A 20158-nucleotide genomic window follows, 5' to 3' on the forward strand; every position below is an offset into this window, starting at 1 on the left:
CCTGGCAGTCACAGGACATCATACACGTAAATCATCGACTATGATATGTACACTGACTTACTTTATTTACAAAAAAAATCTTTTTGAATAATAAACTTAATTAAAAAATAAATCATCACGATATTTATCACTTTAACTAAAATGCAACAGAAAAAATGCATTAAAGTATAAAAGAGGCGGAACCTCTTTTATTAGTCCTAAAACAATTCGGTATATATATATATATATATATATATATATATATATATATATATATATATATATATATATATATATATATATATATATATATATATATATATATATATATATATATATATATATATATATAGTGTAGAAATCAGAACCTTTAAATAAATCTATTTAGGAATGTTTCTCAGTACATAGAAATGGAATCAATTTCCTGACAGGATATAAGCTCATCCCTTCATCCAAGAATTAAAACTCCGTCATGAGGCTATAAAGTGTTCATCCTCCCTACTATAAAAAATAACAGTAAAGTCCTACAATCTGTGAAATAATTCGCAATTTTGACCTTTGAGCATACACTCTATAAGGCTCGTATTACCTGATGCAAATTCACATACACGTGCAACAAAATAAATCTTTATGCAACAGAAAACATTCATGTTTCCCTATAAATCCCGCCTAATGGTTGAAGCCATTAACGTCACTAAGTCCTTAGGCCATGAAAAAAAAAATGGTTTGTGTATGAAATTCCAAACTGAGTAAATGTGATACAAGTTTCCTTGTAACTAATAATTTACTTTTCAACAAAAACTCTCACAGATTATATCATTATATTTAATAATAATTCTAAAATAATTTGAAGAATCTTTTGAAAGTGATTTAGTGCGTGACCATCTTTACTCAGGTGTTGTCTCTCAGCTCAACAGTTTCTCTTGGGGACAACAAGGTGTAGGGACTCAACCATGGCGGGAGAGGGAGTCTTGGTTCTTTGGTGTTGTTCAATATACTTAAGTTATAACTCAACCATTGTATTTACCATAATGAATGAGCCTTGTTCAACGTGGTGATCAGACAACACCTCTTAAGAAATCCCTAAAATATCTTCGTCTATATTAGCACAGAAAAAAGGCAATCACAAACACTTTGGCCTCGACCAAAAAAATCACACTACGTCAGTTTACGTTACCAAGGTATTTGAGATGGTTTATATGAACGCTGTCTTTTTTCAGTTGTTTCTCCTTAAATATCGTTATCAAACTTACTTGGTAATCACACATGAGTAAATTGTATTATAAATCTGTTCTGTTTAAGCATACGAATGAACGTTCTTACCAGCTAGAATGAAAGGCAATCATATGGTTAATACATGACTAAGTTTTCCTGTAAACAGAGTTCTTCACATTATTGTTATATTTTTGGTCAAAACAGACACGGTCATCCTTAGCGTATCACACACTCTTATACGACTAGCGAGATGCTTAAGCGAAATTTGGCAGTGGATCCTTGGCTCATGTTAGAGAAAGTATTCAGCGCAGGAAAAATGAAAAGAAATTCACAGTAAAAAGTCGACATTCAACGCCGCCGGGAAGAGTGATAATGAATGTCAAAAGATTTGGCAAAATAAAATATAGGAATGTTCGACTGCATTACTGACACTTTAATTATCAGAGCAGCGACGAGAACAGGCACAACACAAAGTTGAATGATGATCCGGCCTTTGTTTGGGTCAGTGGGGTGCTGTGTATCCCAGTACACACACAAGAGAGGCAGAACCATGCTCATGAGATCAGGATGTGACCATATACAATATTTTTGGCAAGTCATTACATGCCGACTTCTCGACCTTCACTGCAACAATAAGACTGTGGCATTATGTAATTGGTAAACTTACAAAATCCTAGATACAAAAGTAATCAAGCTCAGGTATGCCATAGATAATTTTACAAACCGATTTAAATATTTAGGAAGTTTTAATTAGTTAACGATAAATTCTAGATATTAAAATTAATTTCTTTGGGATAAATTACGTCTGAATTATGCATGAGACGAGTTCCATGAGATCCCTGGTAAGACAAACTGTAGTGGTTCAGTGAAGGGGAGAAGCGGCGGACGTCACCACACACACGACTCACACTCACACAACAGGTAATTGACACAAAAATTTTCCCCTTAAATAACACTTATTTTTAGTAAACTTTTAAGTTCTTATTAAGTTTTCGTAATGTTTTATTTTTTGTTGATAAATATGAAAAAATAAATAAGAAAATTATTATCTACTGAGGAACTAACATTTCCTGGCTGCTAAAAGAAAACATTTAGCCGATGGTAAACTACAGTAACTTACGATCACGGTAAGAGGAACCTGAGGGAGAAACAGTTTTCCCAACTATTTCCCAATAAAGGCGTTTACTTCTACCGCTCAACACTGGTCACACCTTCATTATGCATTAAGGCCAGCAGGAGGAGGAGAAGGAAGAGGAGTTAGGATTCGAGAGTTGGTTTACCTTTGATTGAAGCACCTTTGGTTTCTATTACCCTAAGCATCAACTGAATTTTAGATCATATTTACATGACATATGACAGCATGAGGTTATTTCCATAACATAATGAACAATGATAGCATTCATGAATTAATACAACATCACAAGACACCTGGTATCATCTGCTGTGCACAAGTGTATACTCTAACTTATCAGCATATATATATATATATATATATATATATATATATATATATATATATATATATATATATATATATATATATATATATATATATATATATATATTCACTGATCTGTGTAAATTATTGTCATGAACATAGTCATCAAACTGGCCTAAGGGAAGTTACCTTAGTTTTTCACATATTTCAGTAGCTTGTCAACGCTCAACGAGATATGACTGTGGCAGTGACAACCATCAGTCGAGACTTTGATACAAAAGTGCACCACAAATGATCATTCACATACATTACTTATTTTGACTTAGCTATTTGGTCATTACTTTGTCAGCTTGTACATCAGTCCGTCTCCTGAGCAGCACAAGTTTCTTGTTTTCCTTATACCTGCCTTGACCTCCTGTTACTTGTCGCTACCATTAGTCACTAGCACCAAGACTCCTCCCCTTCTACGGTATCGTAGGTGGCCATGGGGTTAACTGACTCACGGTACTCCGGCTGCTGACTCTCCTTGCTGGTCTTAGCTTTAGGCTTGGCAGGGGTTGCTGGCGGCACATCCATGGAGCGCTGGGCGGCCACACCAGCGGGAGACTGGGAGGGGCTGCTGGCGGGGGACTTTGTCTTGCTGAGCTGCCGAAGAGAGTCGCCTTTCCTCTGTTTAGGAATGTTGGGAAACTCGAAGTCGCTATCCTCATCTTCGTCAGACTCTCGTCCGTAAATCTGGTTGAGCTTTTCAAAGCGGTGACCCCAATCGTTCTTGTAGTCGAATGGCGTATCACTGTCAGAGGAGCCTCCTAGAAAGGATACACAAACAGGACGGCGTGAAATTTGGTTGCCCTCGTGAGCTAAATGAATATAACATAGGCATAATACGTTGTGGTTCTTATGCAACACTTACATCATAATTTTATCATCCTACACGTGTTTTAGTAATCTTCACCACTTACCCGATCCGATGGAGGACAGAGATGCAATGGACATTTCGTCTCCTTCAAAACAGTAATGGCGCACGTCATCGAAGTCACTCGGATCCTTATCCACCTACAGAGAACAAAAGAGAACACAAGAACATTAGAGATCAACTTGAGGTCCTGGCAAGTGTTGGAAGATATTTGATTCATGACAAAGTTTGGTCGGTCAGTGACTCCCTAATGATGTTTAGGGTGAACTTTTAGGGTAAGAGAACAACAGTCGACCATATTAATAAGTAACAGCACAGTGGTACGTTCTGGTAACGTACACGTCCAAAGGTAAGATTATGTAAGGTTAGATTAGGTTATGTAAGGTCAAGGCGTTCATAAGGCCAAGACGTTCATAAAGTCGAGATGTTCATAAGGTCAAGACGTTCACAAGGTCATGACGTTCACAAGGTCAAGATATTCACAAGTTCAAGACGATAATAAGACCAAGACGTTCACAAGGTCAAGACGTTCACAAGGTCAGGGTTTTCACTCACCTTCTTGATGTTGTCGCTGATAAAGTCCCCGATGCTGAGTCCCTCGGGCATCTGCGCAAGGGGCGCCGCTCGCTTCTGCAGGGTGTCGTCAGCCACGTCTGGTAAGCGCCTCTCCTCCTGACCTGTTGTGGAGGAGAGAGAAGGAAAGGTGATGCGGGGAAGGCAAAGGTGTTTCTAGAGCTTGGGGTAGAGACAGGTGAGAGGGATAAAGACACACGTGAGGGAGATAAAGACACGGGTGAGAGAGAGAAACAAAGGTGTGGTAGATGATATTGGAGGCAATGAGAGATATTCCTCGTCCGAAGCAGGTGGCATTTATTGGCTATGGCAGAATAGTGGAAAACAATTTGTGCTGTTATTTCTCAATTGAAGTAAACATTAGAAAAAGAGTTTGGGCCAGAGAAGGTAGTATTTCTCATCAATAGAGATAGTTGATTATATTTCTCAGATATGTTAAAAAAAGGCAGAGAGGACACACACGGATATACTTCAGGTAAGGTGGATGAGAATAGAAACTCAACGACAAGAATCAAATACGATCAAATATTGAGAGTAATTATTGATATTCCTAAAGTAAATATTGAGAAATTCCCCTAAGGACTGATCGGGTATCCCTCACTGGTAACACGGGGAGAGTAAAAGTTTCAGTAGATATAAAAAGTGATAATTGCAGTTCTTAATTCAATGGTTTCAATTTCCAAGCGTCGAGAAACCAGATAACAGATGAACAACGATGTTATAGAGAAATCCGACTGTGAGAATGATTTAGGAGTAATGATGAGTAGGAATCTTCAACCAAGTAAACAGTGTGCATTTGCTCTAAACAAGACAAACTAAGTTCTTGGGTTCATACAAAGGAGTGTTAGTTATAAGATTAGCGAGGTCATCCTAAAACTATATCTTGCGCTTGTGAGACCACACCTGGATTACGCAGTTCAGTTCTGGTCACCGTATTACAGAATGGATATAGAATCCCTAGAAAGAATTCAGAGGAGAATGACAAGACTAATCCCGGGCATTAGGATCCTTGAGTACAGAGACAGGGTAAATCATCTTAATATGCACTCCCTCGAGAGACGTAGAGTGAGGGGCGATATGATCGAGGTGTATAAATGGAAGTCAGGGCTAAGCAAATGTGACATCACAAAGGTACTCAAACTATCAAACCAGGAGCGAACTCGTAACAATGGTTTTAAATTAGATAAATTTAGATTTTGGCCCGAAATAAGTAAACATTGGTTTGGAAATAGAGTAGTGGACGAGTGGAACAAGTTACCAAACATCATCATTAACTCGAATACGCTGGATAGCTTCAAACATAGGTTGGATGCTTATATGAGTGATAGGGGTTGGGTGTAAACGGGACTGCCCAGTTTGGGCCAATAGGCCCGCTGCAATTTTCTCCATTCTTATGTTCTTTTGTACTATTGATTGCCTTCGATTGTCTATTACATGATACGTCTTTTAATAACTGAATGTTATTATAATGTATTAAGGTGTTTCAGTAGCGGATGTTTTTATGTATGTACTGTACACTGAGTCAATCTTTACATAACGATAATTAACAATTTTGGAATATTGTGTAATTCTGTTTTTATAAATAAGTTTCTTAACCATATAACTCGAGATCAATTTTCACACTGAACAACCCTGTTATAAAATAACTAATCATACAATTAAACCTAATGTTAATATTATAATTGACAAGGCCTTAACAATTTGGCTAATTAACCACATCCACTTAGACAATACACTAGACATCTACACTTAATTAGATCTAAATATCTGAGATCTTTTGTTAATTACTGCCAATATGTGATATATAATACAAAACACAGAGTTTAATACAGAGGAAGAGAAAGTTTCGTCCTCTGAAGACAAACAGGAGAGTTAAGAAAGTGTTTACAGCCTCCACTAACTTGTAGGAGGATGCGGTGAAGATGCTGTCTCCCAAGACCTCAAGAATCTAAGAATATGTGTAGGAAGAGGAGTGCCTACCTATGGTGGGAGAGTAGAGGGGCGAGGTAGAATGTTATCATGCGGTACTACATTAGACTATATTTCTAGTCAGTTTGGTGAGGATTTTTTTAGAGGGAAGTTTTGTCCATTGGGTTTAAATCTATTGGGATTTTCTTATTTGATATTTTGTATATTGGGATTTGTCCGTTGCGGATTTTGTCCAGAGAGACTGACTTTTTTTACGGTAGGATTTCTGTCTATTGAAATTTGTTAGGGTTGAAGACGACAAGAAAACGTAAGTAGAATTTTGATTATGAAAAAAGTTAAAAAGGTAAAAAAGAAGTAAAAAAAAAAGATCTCCCAGAAAGAAACAACAACACGTGGAAGAATAAATTATTTCAAGATGTCTTCAGAGTTCTTCTAAGATTTAATTAATAGAAATCATAGATATAGATTAAGTAAGAAATGTTAAATACATTAAACAAAAAATGGTTAGTAACAGTGAAATGGATATGAAATAGAATATTTGTTGTCGCTTATTTTTAAGAACTATAACAAAGTATTTTTATACCTGTCAGTATTTCGCTTTGAGTTATTATTATTATTATTATTATTATTATTATTATTATTATTATTATTATTATTATTATTATTATTATTATTATTATTATTATTATTATTATTATTATTATTATTATTATTATTATCCTAATTTTACTACGTTGTTTTTCTGTAAGTTGAATTCATTACTTGCTCTGAAAATCAACTAATTCTCTTCTAAAATAATTATGACTCACACTAATCCTACTTATCTAATTATCTAACACAAAACAAGTACAAGAACAAGTTTGTAAGTCATCATTACGTTTAGTAACTTGGGGAAAAATAAGTTAGCGATGCTTCGAAACCTTTCACGCTGTTGGGCGCTCATATTAATGGCCCGCTTAATATGTTTACAAGTTTAGTGCACACAACAGGAAAAGGTAAAAAAGATAAATGGTAAACAAGAGGAACGAGTAAACAAGAAGAAAGTGCAAACAACGGGAAAGTACAAACAACAGGAAAGTACAAACAACGGGAAAGTACAAACAACAGGAAAGTACAAACAACAGGAAAGTACAAACAACAGGAAAGTGCAAACAACAGGAAAGTGCAAACAACAGGAAAGTGCAAACAACAGTAAAATGAGTAATACAACAATGAGAATGAGTAAGACCAAACAATTTTATGTTTCGTGTTTCATAAGAGAAAAATAAACACACAACATTACAGTCTGACACCCGGAATTGGGCGAGTAATTTGCAGGATAACTTTTACAAATTGCCTCTCGCGCTCCTGAGGCGAGGATGTCCCTGGCTGGCCAGTGTTAGTCGCCACACAGGAAATGTTTGATAAATAACATTGATACCTTCAAACTTTGTCTCAAGAAGTTTTACTGTGGATCACCGGAACAATATCAACCCCAACTTATTTCACCAAAATAACCGCACTAACACTAACCTAACGAGGCCTGACCTAACCTAACACTAACCTAACGTAACGTAACATAATAATAACATAACATAACGTAACCTAACACTAACCTAACAAAACCTAACCTAACCTAGTATAATATAACCTAACCTAACACTAACCTAACGTAACCTAACACTAACCTAACAAAACCTAACCTAGTATAATATAACCTAACCTAACACTAACCTAACGTAACGTAACCTAATAATAACATAACAACACGTAACCTAACACTAACGTAACGTAACGTAACCTAATAATAACATAACATAACGTAACCAAACACTAACCTACTGTAACGTAACCTAACACTAACCTAACGTAACGTAACCTAACACTAACCTAACAAAACCTAACCTAACACTAACCCAACGTAACGAAACCAAACACTAACCCCTAACGTAACCTAACACTAACCTAACGTAACGTAACCTAACACTAACCTAACAAAACCTAACCTAACCTAGTATAATATAACCTAACCTAACACTACAGTAACCTAACCTCACCTAACACTAACCTAACATAACCTAACCTAACATCACCCCCCCAAAGAGTGTTAGGGTAATTAATCTTCAGGTGAAATAAGCTGGGGTGGACATTCTTCAGGTTTAGACGTTGATATAATAATTTACATTTTATACGTGAGATAACACGGAGATAACACAAAGATAACAGAGAGATAACACAAAGTATATCTCCTATTATTTTATAGTTGTTGTCTAGTTTGTAAATCGAGTTAGTGAAGTTAACTAAATGACCTTAACCCTTGAAGCACGTAAAATCATTAACCCAACGATACTGGAGGAAAAGTTAGTACCGTAATTCGTACCGTAACTAAACTGAGTACAAGTTTTGTCGGATGATTTAGAATATATATATATATTTTTTTTAACATTTATGCATCATTAATTATCTTATGTATATTTATATATGCAGTATTTTTCCAGCTTAAAATTGTTAAAAAAGATTATCATTCTATGTCAAAAAGAAAAAAATAAATAAACTGTAGGATTTTCGGCTCATCGAGAGGACGTGGAAAGAATTTAGTGGTGAGTGGTTGAGAATCAACAGGTCGGGGCCACTTAGCACATGGGAGGTCTTAAAGAGAGAGCCAAGAACCGGAACGTAATGCGTAGAAAAAAAAATACAGACTTTATCGCCCCTAAAATTAAAAATGGAAATACGAATGACTTTTACCTTCATTATCACATTACTAATCATCCGAAACTCTATCAGTAGGTGTTATAGTTACATAGTGTGATGCTGTGTTTGCACGAGTGTAGGCTTTCTCGGCGTGTAGGATTAGATTATGATAATTAATACCAATATAAACTCATTAATTATAAATAGATTCAATATTACTGATTCTTTAGTTAACTACCTATATTACGATTCACAAAAATGTGTACTTAGTTATATACAAATGCATTTAAAATATCCCAAGTGGAATTTTGGGTAATCTTGATGTTAAAACGGAAGACTAACATTTGACGCCCATATAAGCTTGATAATAATTGTGAATCTTCATTTTAATACATATTCGATAAAATATATGTAGCACCAATTCACAAAAGCAATCAGAGAAACATTTATTTATTTTGGAAAGGTCGGGAACAGTACACACAAGGGAATGGATTTTAATGAAACGGGGGAGGGGAGAGTGAAATGAATCGAGTAGGGGAATGCCCGTGTTGCAGGAAGAGTCGTCGTGAAATGTAAACAATACGTGAACGTAGTACAAGGTTACACTATACAAATACATTCCCTGTATCTTAAACTCTATGTAATATCTCAATTTATATCCTCACTTTTAATCATGAATTTCCTACTATTAAAAATCATCATTCCTGTCTCCTTGTTGCAATGGACTTTTGCCCTTCAATAACTAAGTTCTTTAAGTACGTATTCGTGCATCCGTCATTAACAAATAAAAATCAAGAGATACAACGCCATAATAATAGTGTAATTTCAACCCACTGAGGACATAGCGATAACTAAAACCCATTAAAGTTAAATGAATTCTGATTATGGTTTTGCGCAAGCGAGTTAACAGCGTCTGCGAAATACATGTAACATTAGGATTGAGGTTATTAGTACACAAATCCGCACCTGGCAATCTGGGAGAGTTAGTAGAGGATAACAATTTGTTTAGTTTTTCTTCTTCATCTACTTATTAGTTTAATGCATTTCGGTGCTTCAATGGCTAACGTCTTTAAAACAACGTTCACTAAGTTATAATTTCTGTGGTAGATAAGAACTAGAAATAGAGGATGATCTATTATGCACCCGATGAAGTATAGTTTTCTTTATACTAAATACAGTAAACTAGGTTATCAGTGTTATAAAGTACTGTACTACTCCGTTTCAACAATGGAAGCCTTCAAGCGTGGATCGTAGACTAGACAATAAACTAGACACCAACACTAAGACATTTAAAGAGATCTATCACACTGATCTAACTTCGGTGAACTTGAGATCTATAGACAAGATGTTAGGCAAAATAAGGTTACTTCACTAAACATCAATCTAACGTAAGGAACCTGTGTGTGTAGATAACAAAACAAGTATTGTACATTTATTAAATAGGTCTTAGTTACTTAAAATAAATTCGTATGTAGAGTCCCGTGTTCCTGCAAGTGACGTCATATGTTTTGATAAGGATGTTATAACGTATTATTGCCCCCTAACAACTATGGTCTAATATTCTACGTTAATACATGCAACAGTCATCAACATTAAAAGCATATGAGATTGTTCAGTATAGTATTGACTCCAGAAATCACGGAGAGTTTGTTTACTTTACAATCATCCGGACAGAAAGAAAACGTGGAGCTTGTGTTGTGCCGCCCATAACTGTTAACTTTATTTCCGGAAAAAAAAGACCTGATTCACTGGACCATTATTTACGGAACAATGTACCTTGAAGTCAATAGAGAATGCGTGAAAATAACGTTAAATAATGGTTATTGTATTTGTAAGGATTTTTTCCAATTAATTTTGCACCTCAGGACAAGAAGGACTGAAGTCAAGAATACAAACTTTTCGGGAGAGTGAAAATAGATTTTTGAATCATCAAACTGAACACGTTAAAAGGGGAATGAGTTGTGAATTACAAAGTTGTAATGAATTGCAACTTTAAAATTTATTTCAAAGCATCAGGGGAATGTGTGAGTGTGGGTACCAGAGGGGATGAAATGAAACAGTACAACCTTGACTGAACTGAGCTTCCTAACAGCTTACTACCTCTTATACATAAAACGACTAGGTTAGCTTAGGTTACGAGTAGGTTAGAGTATGTTAGGTTAGATTAGGTTAGGTTAGGTTAGGATTTGGGGATTTAATGAGCCCTGTGTAATTGTATTAAAAGCAAGGCATTAAAGTCTTACATTACGAAAATTGTACACTTATCTTAATGCAGTCCGAGGATTACAATAACTTCCTTGATGGTGAAAATGTTTTGTTTGGTCGTAATTTATTAATTCTTTGGAGAGAGAGAGAGAGAGAGAGAGAGAGAGAGAGAGAGAGAGAGAGAGAGAGAGAGAGAGAGAGTATTTAAGAATGAGACCACCTGATGATTAACTCCCAGATTATTTCTTCTAAAGATTAACTACCCTAACCTAACCTAATGTAACTAAACCCAACCTAAAATACTAATCTAACCAAATAAAAACTAACCTAACCAAACCTAACTAAACCCAACCCAAACTAACCTAACCTAAGCTAACTTAATATAATCTAACCAAATCCAACCTAAACTAACCTAATATAACCAAATCAAACTTAACCAACCAACCAACTAACCAAACCTAACTAAAACCCAACCTAAACTAACCTAACCTCACCTAGCCCAACCTAACCTCATAGAACTAAACCCAACGTAAAGTAATCTAATCTAACCAAATCCAACCAATCCTAACCAAATCTAACCGAACCCAACCTAAACAAGCCCAAACCTCCCAGATAACGTAAAGGGAGTTAATCATCAGGTGAGATGGGGCGAGGGAGCGGGGTTGAATCTTCTGGTAATCCTGAGAATGAAAAAGTCGTCAACAAAGAGATGAAAAGAATGAAATGAAAAGATGAACAGAAGAAAGGATGAGATAAAATAAAAAGTTTATCAGGAAGAAAGAAATAATGAAAGGAAAAAAAGAAAGAACAAATAGAGGCAGAAAGAAATGGTGTGATAGTGAAAGAAAGAGAAGAGAAATTAGAAACGAAAGAAAGAAAGAAAGAAAGGAAGAAAGAAAGAAAGAAAGAGGGAAAGAAAGACAGACAGACAGACAAAAAGAAAGAAAGAAAGAAAGAAAGAAAGAAAGAAAGAAAGAAAGAGGGAAAGAAAGACAGACAGACAAAAAGAAAGAAAGAAAGAAAGAAAGAAAGAAAGAAAGAAAGAAAGAAAGAGAAAAGGAGCAAAAGAGAGAAAGAGAAAAAGAGAGAAATAGAGATACAGAGAAAGAAAGAAAGAAAGAAAGCAAAAATGAAGAAAAAAGAAAGAAAGAGAAAGAAAAAGAAAGAAAGTCAGACAGACAGACAGAAAGAAACAAATAAACAAACAAACAAACAAAAACAAATACATGAGTGACAAAGAAGACATTGGCTGTGTTTAAGTCGCATTCGAAAAAAATAATAAAAAAAAAATAAAAATCTCTCACTCCCGACAGACATATATCAGTCAGTTCAGGTATGAGGGGTCAGGGTATTTGTATGTCTCTGTGTCTATCTGTATGTCCTGTTGTCTTTGTTATTATGTCTCTTTGCCCATCTCTACTCTCCTCAATGTTGCCTTCTCTATCAGTACCTGTGTGATTGTTTCTTTGTCTGAATTTATGTATCGCCGTTTGTGTATTATCTTTCCATCTCCCTTTCTCTCTCTCCCTTTCTCTCTCTCTCTCTCTCTCTCTCTCTCTCTCTTTCTCTCTCTCTCTCTCTATTTGTTTTCTTCCTTCTCCCTTCCTTCCTCACAAGCTCTGCCTTTTTTCCCTCCTCCCCTTTCCTCTCCCCTCACTTCCATCTCCTTCCATCACCCATTTTATTCCTTTCGCTTCTCCTAGTTTTATTACCTGTCCTACCTCTTTCTTCTTCCTCTCTCCACTTCCTCCCTCCCCTCCTACAGTCTCTCTCCTTCTTCCCTCCCTCCACCTCCTTCCTTCCATCTCACTCCTTTATTCTCCCCGTTCTTATCTCTCTTCTACCTCCCTTCTGCTTCTTCCCATCTTCCCCCTCCCACTTCCATATTTTTATCTCCTCTTCCTCCTTATCCTCCTCCATACCTCCTTTCTCTGCTTCCTCTTATCTCCTCCTCCCTAACGCTTCTTCTTTCCTTCATTTGCACGCCCTACCTCCTCTCCTACTTCAAATCTCCTCTTCCTCTTCCTTACTCCCTTCCCCACCATCACTTTTCTCTCCTTCCTACCTATCCCTCTCTCGTGTCTCCCTCTCTCATCTTCTCCATTCCTTCCTCACTACTCCCGCCCTTCTTTCATTCTCCTTTCACCTTTCACCATTCACCTTTCCACCTCCGCTACCTTCCTTATTTCCAACTACCTCCTTCCTCCCCCCCTCCCATCTATCTATCTATCTATCTATCTATCTATCTATCTATCTATCTATCTATCTATCAGTTCGGCATTCAGGAAGGAGATGCGACAAATCCGAGGGTTGGAATCCCCGCTTGGGTCTTGTTCAATGGCAGAAAATGAATCTTGGGTCCTTTGTTAAGTTGGGACAAGGTACAAGGCGGTTAGGTGTGTGTGTGTGTGTGAGTGTGTGTGTGTGTGTGTGTGTGTGTGTGTGTGTGTGTGTGTGTGTGTGTTCAGGGTGTTCAGGGTGTCTGTGTGTGTGTGTGTGTCTATGTGTGTGTGTGTGTGTGTGTCTGTGTGTGTGTGTGTGTGTGTGTGTGTGTGTGTGTCTGTAGCCTATGTGTGTGTGTGTGTGTGTGTGTGTGTGTGTGTGTGTGTGTGAGAGAGAGAGAGAGAGAGGAGAAAGAGAGAAAGATTTTGATAGAAAAGCTCAGAGATATACTGAGGAAAAGAGAGATACTTTTATGATTTATGGAGATACTGAGACAGAGAGATACTGAGAGAAAGTGAAAAAGATACTGAGACAGAGAGATACTGAGACAGAGAGATACTGAGGAAAAGTGAAAATGCGATACTGGGAGACAGAGAGATACTGAGGGAAAGTGAAAAAGAAAAGATACTGAAACAGACAGATACTGAGACAGAGAGATACTGAGACAGAGAGATACTGAGACGGAGAGATAGCTGAGACAGGAGATAATGAGAGAAATTGAAAAGATACCGAGACAGCAGAGATAATACTGAGACAGAGAGATACTGAGGAAAGTGAAAATAAAGATACTGAGACAGAGAGATAATACTGAGGGAAAGTGAAAAGAAAAGATACTGAAACAGAGAGATACTGGAGACAGAGAGATACTTGAGACAGAGAGATACTGAGACAGAGAGATACTGAGACAGAGAGATGCTGAGGGGAAAGGGGAAAAGAAAGATACTACATAGAGAGATACTGAGACAGAGAGATGCTGAGGGAAAGTGTAAAAGGAAAGATACTGAGACAGAGAGATACTGAGACAGAGAGATACTGAGGGAAAAGTAAAAAGAAAGATACTGAGACAGAGAGATACTGAGACAGAGAGACACTGAGGAAAGTGAAAAGAAAGATACTGAGACAGAGAGATACTGAGACAGAGAGATACTTGAGGGAAAGGAGTGCAGATACTGAGACAGAGAGATACTGAGACAGAGAGATACTGAGGGAAAGTGAAAAAGAAAGATACTGAGACAGAGAGATGCTGAGGGAAAGTGAAAAATTCAAGATACTGAGGGAAAGTGAAAAAGAAAGATACTGAGACAGAGAGATACTGAGGGAAAGTGAAAAAGAAAGATACTGAGACAGAGATATACTGAGGGAAAGTGAAAAAGAAAGATACTGAGGCAGAGAGATACTGAGACAGAGAGATGCTGAGAGAAAGTGAAAAAGAAAGATACTGAGACAGAGAGATACTGAGACAGAGAGATACTGAGGGAAAGTGAAAAAGAAAGATACTGAGACAGGGAGATACTGAGGGAAAGTGAAAAAGAAAGATACTTAGACAGAGAGATACTGAGACAGAGAGATACTGAGGACAGAGAGATACTGAGGGAAAGTGAAAAAGAAAGACATTGAGACAGAGAGAGACTGAGGCAGATACTGAGACAGAGAGATGCTGAGGAAAGTGAAAAGAAAGATATCAGGAGAGACAGAGAGATACTGGAGGGAAAGAAAAAAAGAAAGATACTGAGACAGAGAGATATCGAGACAGAGATGTTGGGGGAAAGTAAAAAGAAAGATACTGAGACAGAGAGATACTGAGACAGGGAGATACTGAGGGAAAGTGAAAATGAAAGATACTGAGACAGAGATACTGAGACAGAGAGATGCTGGTGGGAAAGTAAAGCCAAGAGCCTGAGACAGAGAGATACTGAGGGAAAGTGAAAAGAAGAAAGAGTTACTGGAGACAGAGAGATACTTGGAGACAGGGGAGATGCTGAGGGGAGGAAAAGAAAGAGCGAGCCGGAGACAGAGAGATACTGAGACAGGGATGCTGAGGGAAAAGTAAAAAGGAAAGATACTGAGACAGAGTAGATGCTGGGGGAAAGTGAAAGAAAGGATACTGAGACAAGAGAGATACTGGAGACAGGGAGATGCTGAGGAAAGGAAAAAAGAAAGATACTGAGACAGAGAGATACTGAGACAGGGATGCTGAGGGAAAGTGAAAAAGAAAGATACTGGAGACAGAGAGATACTGAGACAGGGAGATGCTGAGGGAAAAGTGAAAAAAGGAAAGATACTGAGACAGAGAGATACTGGGGGAAAGTGAAAAAGAAAGATACTATACAGAGATACTGAGACAGAGAGATGCTGAGGGAAAGTGAAAAAGAAAGATATTGAGACAGAGAGATGCTGGGGGAAAGTAAAAAAGAAAGATACCTGAGATGAGATACTGAGACAGAGAGATGCTGAGGGAAAGTGAAAAAGAAAGATACTGAGACAGAGAGATGCTGGGGGAAAGTAAAAAAGAAAGATACTGAGACAGAGAGATGCTGAGGGAAAGTGAAAAAGAAAGATACCGAGACAGAGAGATACTGAGGGAAAGTGAAAAAGAAAGATACTGAGACAGAGAGATACTGAGACAGAGAGATGCTGGGGGAAAGTAAAAAAGAAAGATACTGAGACAGAGAGATACTGAGGGAAAGTGAAAAAGAAAGATACTGAGACAGAGAGATACTGAGACAGGGAGATGCTGAGGGAAAGTGAAAAAGAAAGATACTGAGACAGAGAGATGCTGGGGGAAAGTAAAAAAGAAAGATACCGAGACAGAGAGATACTGAGACAGAGAGATGCTGAGGGAAAGTGAAAAAGAAAGATACCGAGACAGAGAGATACTGAGGGAAAGTGAAAAAGAAAGATACTGAGACAGAGAGATGCTGGGGGATAGTAAAAAAGAAAGATACCGAGACAGAGAGATACTGAGACAGAGAGATACTGAGACAGAGAGATGCTGGGGGAAAAGTGAAAAAAGAAAGATACTGAGACAGAGAGATACTGAGGGAAAGGAAAGAAAGATACTGAGACAGAGAGATACTGAGACAGGGAGATGCTGAGGAAAGTGAAAAGAAAGATACTGAGACAGAGAGATGCTGGGGAAAGTAAAAAGAAAGATACTGAGATGAGAGTTGAGGGAAAGTGAAAAAAGAAAGATACCGAGACAGAGAGATACTGAGGAAAGTGAAAAGAAAGATACTGAGACAGAGAGAGATACTGAGACAGAGAGAGATGCTGGGGAAAAAGGTAAAAAGAAAGATACTGAGACAGTAGGATACTTGAGACAGAGAGAGATGCTGGGGAAAGTAAAAAGAAAGATACTGAGACAGAGAGATGCTGGGGAAAGTAAAAAAAGAAAGATACTGAGACAGAGAGAGATACTGAGGAAAAGTGAAAAAGAAAGATACTGAGACAGAGAGATACTGAGACAGAGAGATGCTGGGGGAAAGTAAAAAGAAAGATACTGGAGACAGAGAGAGGATACTGAGACAGAGAGATGCTGGGGGAAAGTAAAAAGAAAGATACTGAGACAGAGAGATACTGGAAGACAGAGAGATGCTGGGGAAAGTAAAAAAGAAAGATACTGAGACAGAGAGATGCTGGGGAAAGTAAAAAAAGAAAGATACTGAGACAGAGAGATACTGGAGGAAAGTAAAAAAGAAAGATACTGAGACAGAGAGATACTGAGACAGAGAGATGCTGGGGGAAAGTAAAAAAGAAAGATACTGAGACAGAGAGATGCTGGGGGAAAGTAAAAAAGAAAGATACTGAGACAGAGAGATACTGAGGGAAAGTGAAAAAGAAAGATACTGAGACAGAGAGATACTGACAGAGAGATGCTGGGGAAAAAAGAAAGATACTGAGACAGGGAGATGCTGAGGGAAAGTGAAAAAGAAAGATACTGAGACAGAGAGATACTGAGACAGGGAGATGCTGAGGGAAAGTGAAAAAGAAAGATACTGAGACAGAGAGATACTGGGGGAAAGTGAAAAAGAAAGATACCGAGACAGAGAGATACTGAGACAGAGAGATGCTGAGGGAAAGTGAAAAAGAAAGATACTGAGACAGAGAGATGCTGAGGGAAAGTAAAAAAGAAAGATACCGAGACAGAGAGATACTGAGACAGAGAGATGCTGAGGGAAAGTGAAAAAGAAAGATACTGAGACAGAGAGATGCTGGGGGAAAGTAAAAAAGAAAGATACTGAGACAGAGAGATGCAGAAGGAAAGTGAAAAAGAAAGATACCGAGACAGAGAGATACTGAGGGAAAGTGAAAAAGAAAGATACTGAGACAGGGAGATGCTGAGGGAAAGTGAAAAAGAAAGATACCGAGACAGAGAGATACTGAGGGAAAGTAAAAAAGAAAGATACTGAGACAGAGAGATACTGAGACAGAGAGATGCTGGGGGAAAGTAAAAAAGAAAGATACTGAGACAGAGAGATACTGAGACAGGGAGATGCTGGGGGAAAGTAAAAAAGAAAAGATCGAGACAGAGATACTGAGGGAAAGTGAAAAAGAAAGATACTGAGACAGAGAGATGCTGAGGGAAAGTAAAAAGAAAGATACTGAGACAGAGAGACATTGAGGGAAAGTAAAAAAGAAAGAGGCCGAGGTGACAGAGAGATACTGAGACAGTGAGATGCTGGGGGAAAGTAAAAAAGAAAGATACTGAGACAGAGAGATACTGAGGGAAAGTAAAAAAGAAAGATACTGAGACAGAGAGATACTGAGGGAAAGTGAAAAAGAAAGATACTGAGACAGAGAGATGCTGGGGGAAAGTAAAAAAGAAAGATACTGAGACAGAGAGATGCTGAGGGAAAGTGAAAAAGAAAGATACTGAGACAGAGAGATGCTGGGGGAAAGTAAAAAAGAAAGATACTGAGACAGGGAGATGCTGAGGGAAAGTGAAAAAGAAAGATACCGAGACAGAGAGATACTGAGGGAAAGTGAAAAAGAAAGATACCGAGACAGGGAGATACTGAGGGAAAGTGAAAAAGAAAGATACTGAGACAGAGAGATGCTGGGGGAAAGTGAAAAAGAAAGATACTGAGACAGGGAGATACTGAGGGAAAGTGAAAAAGAAAGATACTGAGACAGGGAGATGCTGAGGGAAAGTGAAAAAGAAAGATACCGAGACAGGGAGATACTGAGGGAAAGTGAAAAAGAAAGATACTGAGACAGGGAGATACTGAGGGAAAGTGAAAAAGAAAGATACTGAGACAGGGAGATGCTGAGGGAAAGTGAAAAAGAAAGATTCCTGGAGACAGAGAGATACTGAGGGAAAAGTGAAAAGAAAGATACTGAGACAGAGAGAGATGCTGGGGGAAAGTAAAAAAGAAAGATACTGAGATGAGAGAGATGCTGAGGAAAGTGAAAAAGAAAGATACCGAGACAGGGAGATGCTGAGGGAAAGTGAAAAAGAAAGATACTGAGACAGAGAGATGCTGGGGGAAAGTAAAAAAGAAAGATACTGAGACAGAGAGATGCTGAGGGAAAGTGAAAAAGAAAGATACCGAGACAGGGAGATGCTGAGGGAAAGTGAAAAAGAAAGATACTGAGACAGAGAGATGCTGGGGGAAAGTAAAAAAGAAAGATACTGAGACAGAGAGATGCTGAGGGAGAGTGAAAAAGAAAGATACCGAGACAGGGAGATGCTGAGGGAAAGTGAAAAAGAAAGATACCGAGACAGAGAGATACTGAGGAAAAGTGAAAAAGAAAGATACTGAGACAGAGAGATGCTGGGGGAAAGTAAAAAAGAAAGATACCGAGACAGAGAGATACTGAGACAGAGAGATACTGAGACAGAGAGATACTGGGGGAAAGTAAAAAAGAAAGATACTGAGACAGAGAGATGCTGAGGGAAAGTGAAAAAGAAAGATACTGAGACAGAGAGATACTGAGGGAAAGTGAAAAAGAAAGATACTGAGACAGAGAGAGACTGAGACATAGAGATACTGAGACAGAGAGATGCTGAGGGAAAGTGAAAAAGAAAGATACTGAGACAGAGAGATACTGAGACAGAGAGATGCTGAGGGAAAGTGAAAAAGAAAGATACTGAGACAGAGAGATACTGAGACAGAGAGATACTGAGGGAAAGTGAAAAAGGAAGATACTGAGACAGAGAGATACTGAGACAGAGAGATATTGAGGGAAAGTGAAAAAGAAAGATACCAAGACAGAGAGATACTGGGGGAAAGTAAAAAAGAAAAAGATACCGAGACAGAGAGATACTGAGACATATACACATATGTGTGCATATACACATATAGGTGTATATGTTACGTTTTTTTGCGAAATCGGTTATTTTGCAAAATTCCCGTCATGCATGCCGGTAATTTTGCGAAATAACTTACAAACAGACAACCTAAACTAATCTAGCCTTATGGTTAGGTTAAGTGACAGTTTACGTTAGGTTAGGTTAGGTTAGGTTAGGTTAGGTTAGGTTAGGATGGCTCGTATAGATTGATACACAGTTAAGTGGTCCAGTTCGTTTTTTTTTACTTTGGCTTCCCTGTTTGTAAGATATTTCGCAAAATTACCGGCATGCATGACGGGAATTTTGCAAAATAACCGATTTCGCAAAAAAACGTAACATATACACTCCAATTTGCCTACATATGTGTGTGTGTGTGTGTGTGTGTTTGCGTGTAAAAGAACAATGTGTGTGTGTACAAACTCATATACACATAATTATTACAGACTCGACTCACAAAAAGAAAAGATTAACGAGTCTTCCTTAATAAACCTTAAAAAGACAGTTTTACGACCCGTATAAATTACTTCCGCGCGAGGCTAATGTTTTGGTGTTTCTCGACCTCAAAGACCTACGACATCTGCAGTAAGTTACTTCATACAAAAAAAATAAATAAACTATAGAATCTAAACATATCCTTTTGTACACATTCGAGTATGTTGTCTTTATAATGTGCTATTGTACTTTAAGCAGGTACACTATGTCACTTTTTACGAAT

General features: G+C 37.7%; 1 protein-coding gene across 3 annotated transcripts in view; it reads right to left on the minus strand.

The window, feature by feature from the left end:
* Positions 1–2735: 2735 nt before the first annotated feature.
* The window catches only part of LOC121867217 (neural-cadherin-like), a 51934-nt gene continuing 34511 nt past the window's right edge, over positions 2736–20158 (minus strand). For all 3 annotated transcript variants that reach the window (XM_042367060.1, XM_042367059.1, XM_042367061.1), the window contains 3 exons: positions 4104–4225; positions 3595–3688; positions 2736–3441 (listed from right to left, as the gene is read on the minus strand). In XM_042367060.1, the coding sequence (XP_042222994.1) occupies positions 3074–3441; positions 3595–3688; positions 4104–4225 (584 nt within the window). In that variant the 3' untranslated portion in view covers positions 2736–3073. The remainder of the gene's footprint in view (positions 3442–3594; positions 3689–4103; positions 4226–20158) is intronic.

This window comes from Homarus americanus, unplaced genomic scaffold (genome assembly GCF_018991925.1).
Source record: "Homarus americanus isolate GMGI-L3 unplaced genomic scaffold, GMGI_Hamer_2.0 scaffold6317, whole genome shotgun sequence".
In the NCBI taxonomy this organism is placed as follows: Eukaryota; Metazoa; Arthropoda; class Malacostraca; order Decapoda; family Nephropidae; genus Homarus; species Homarus americanus.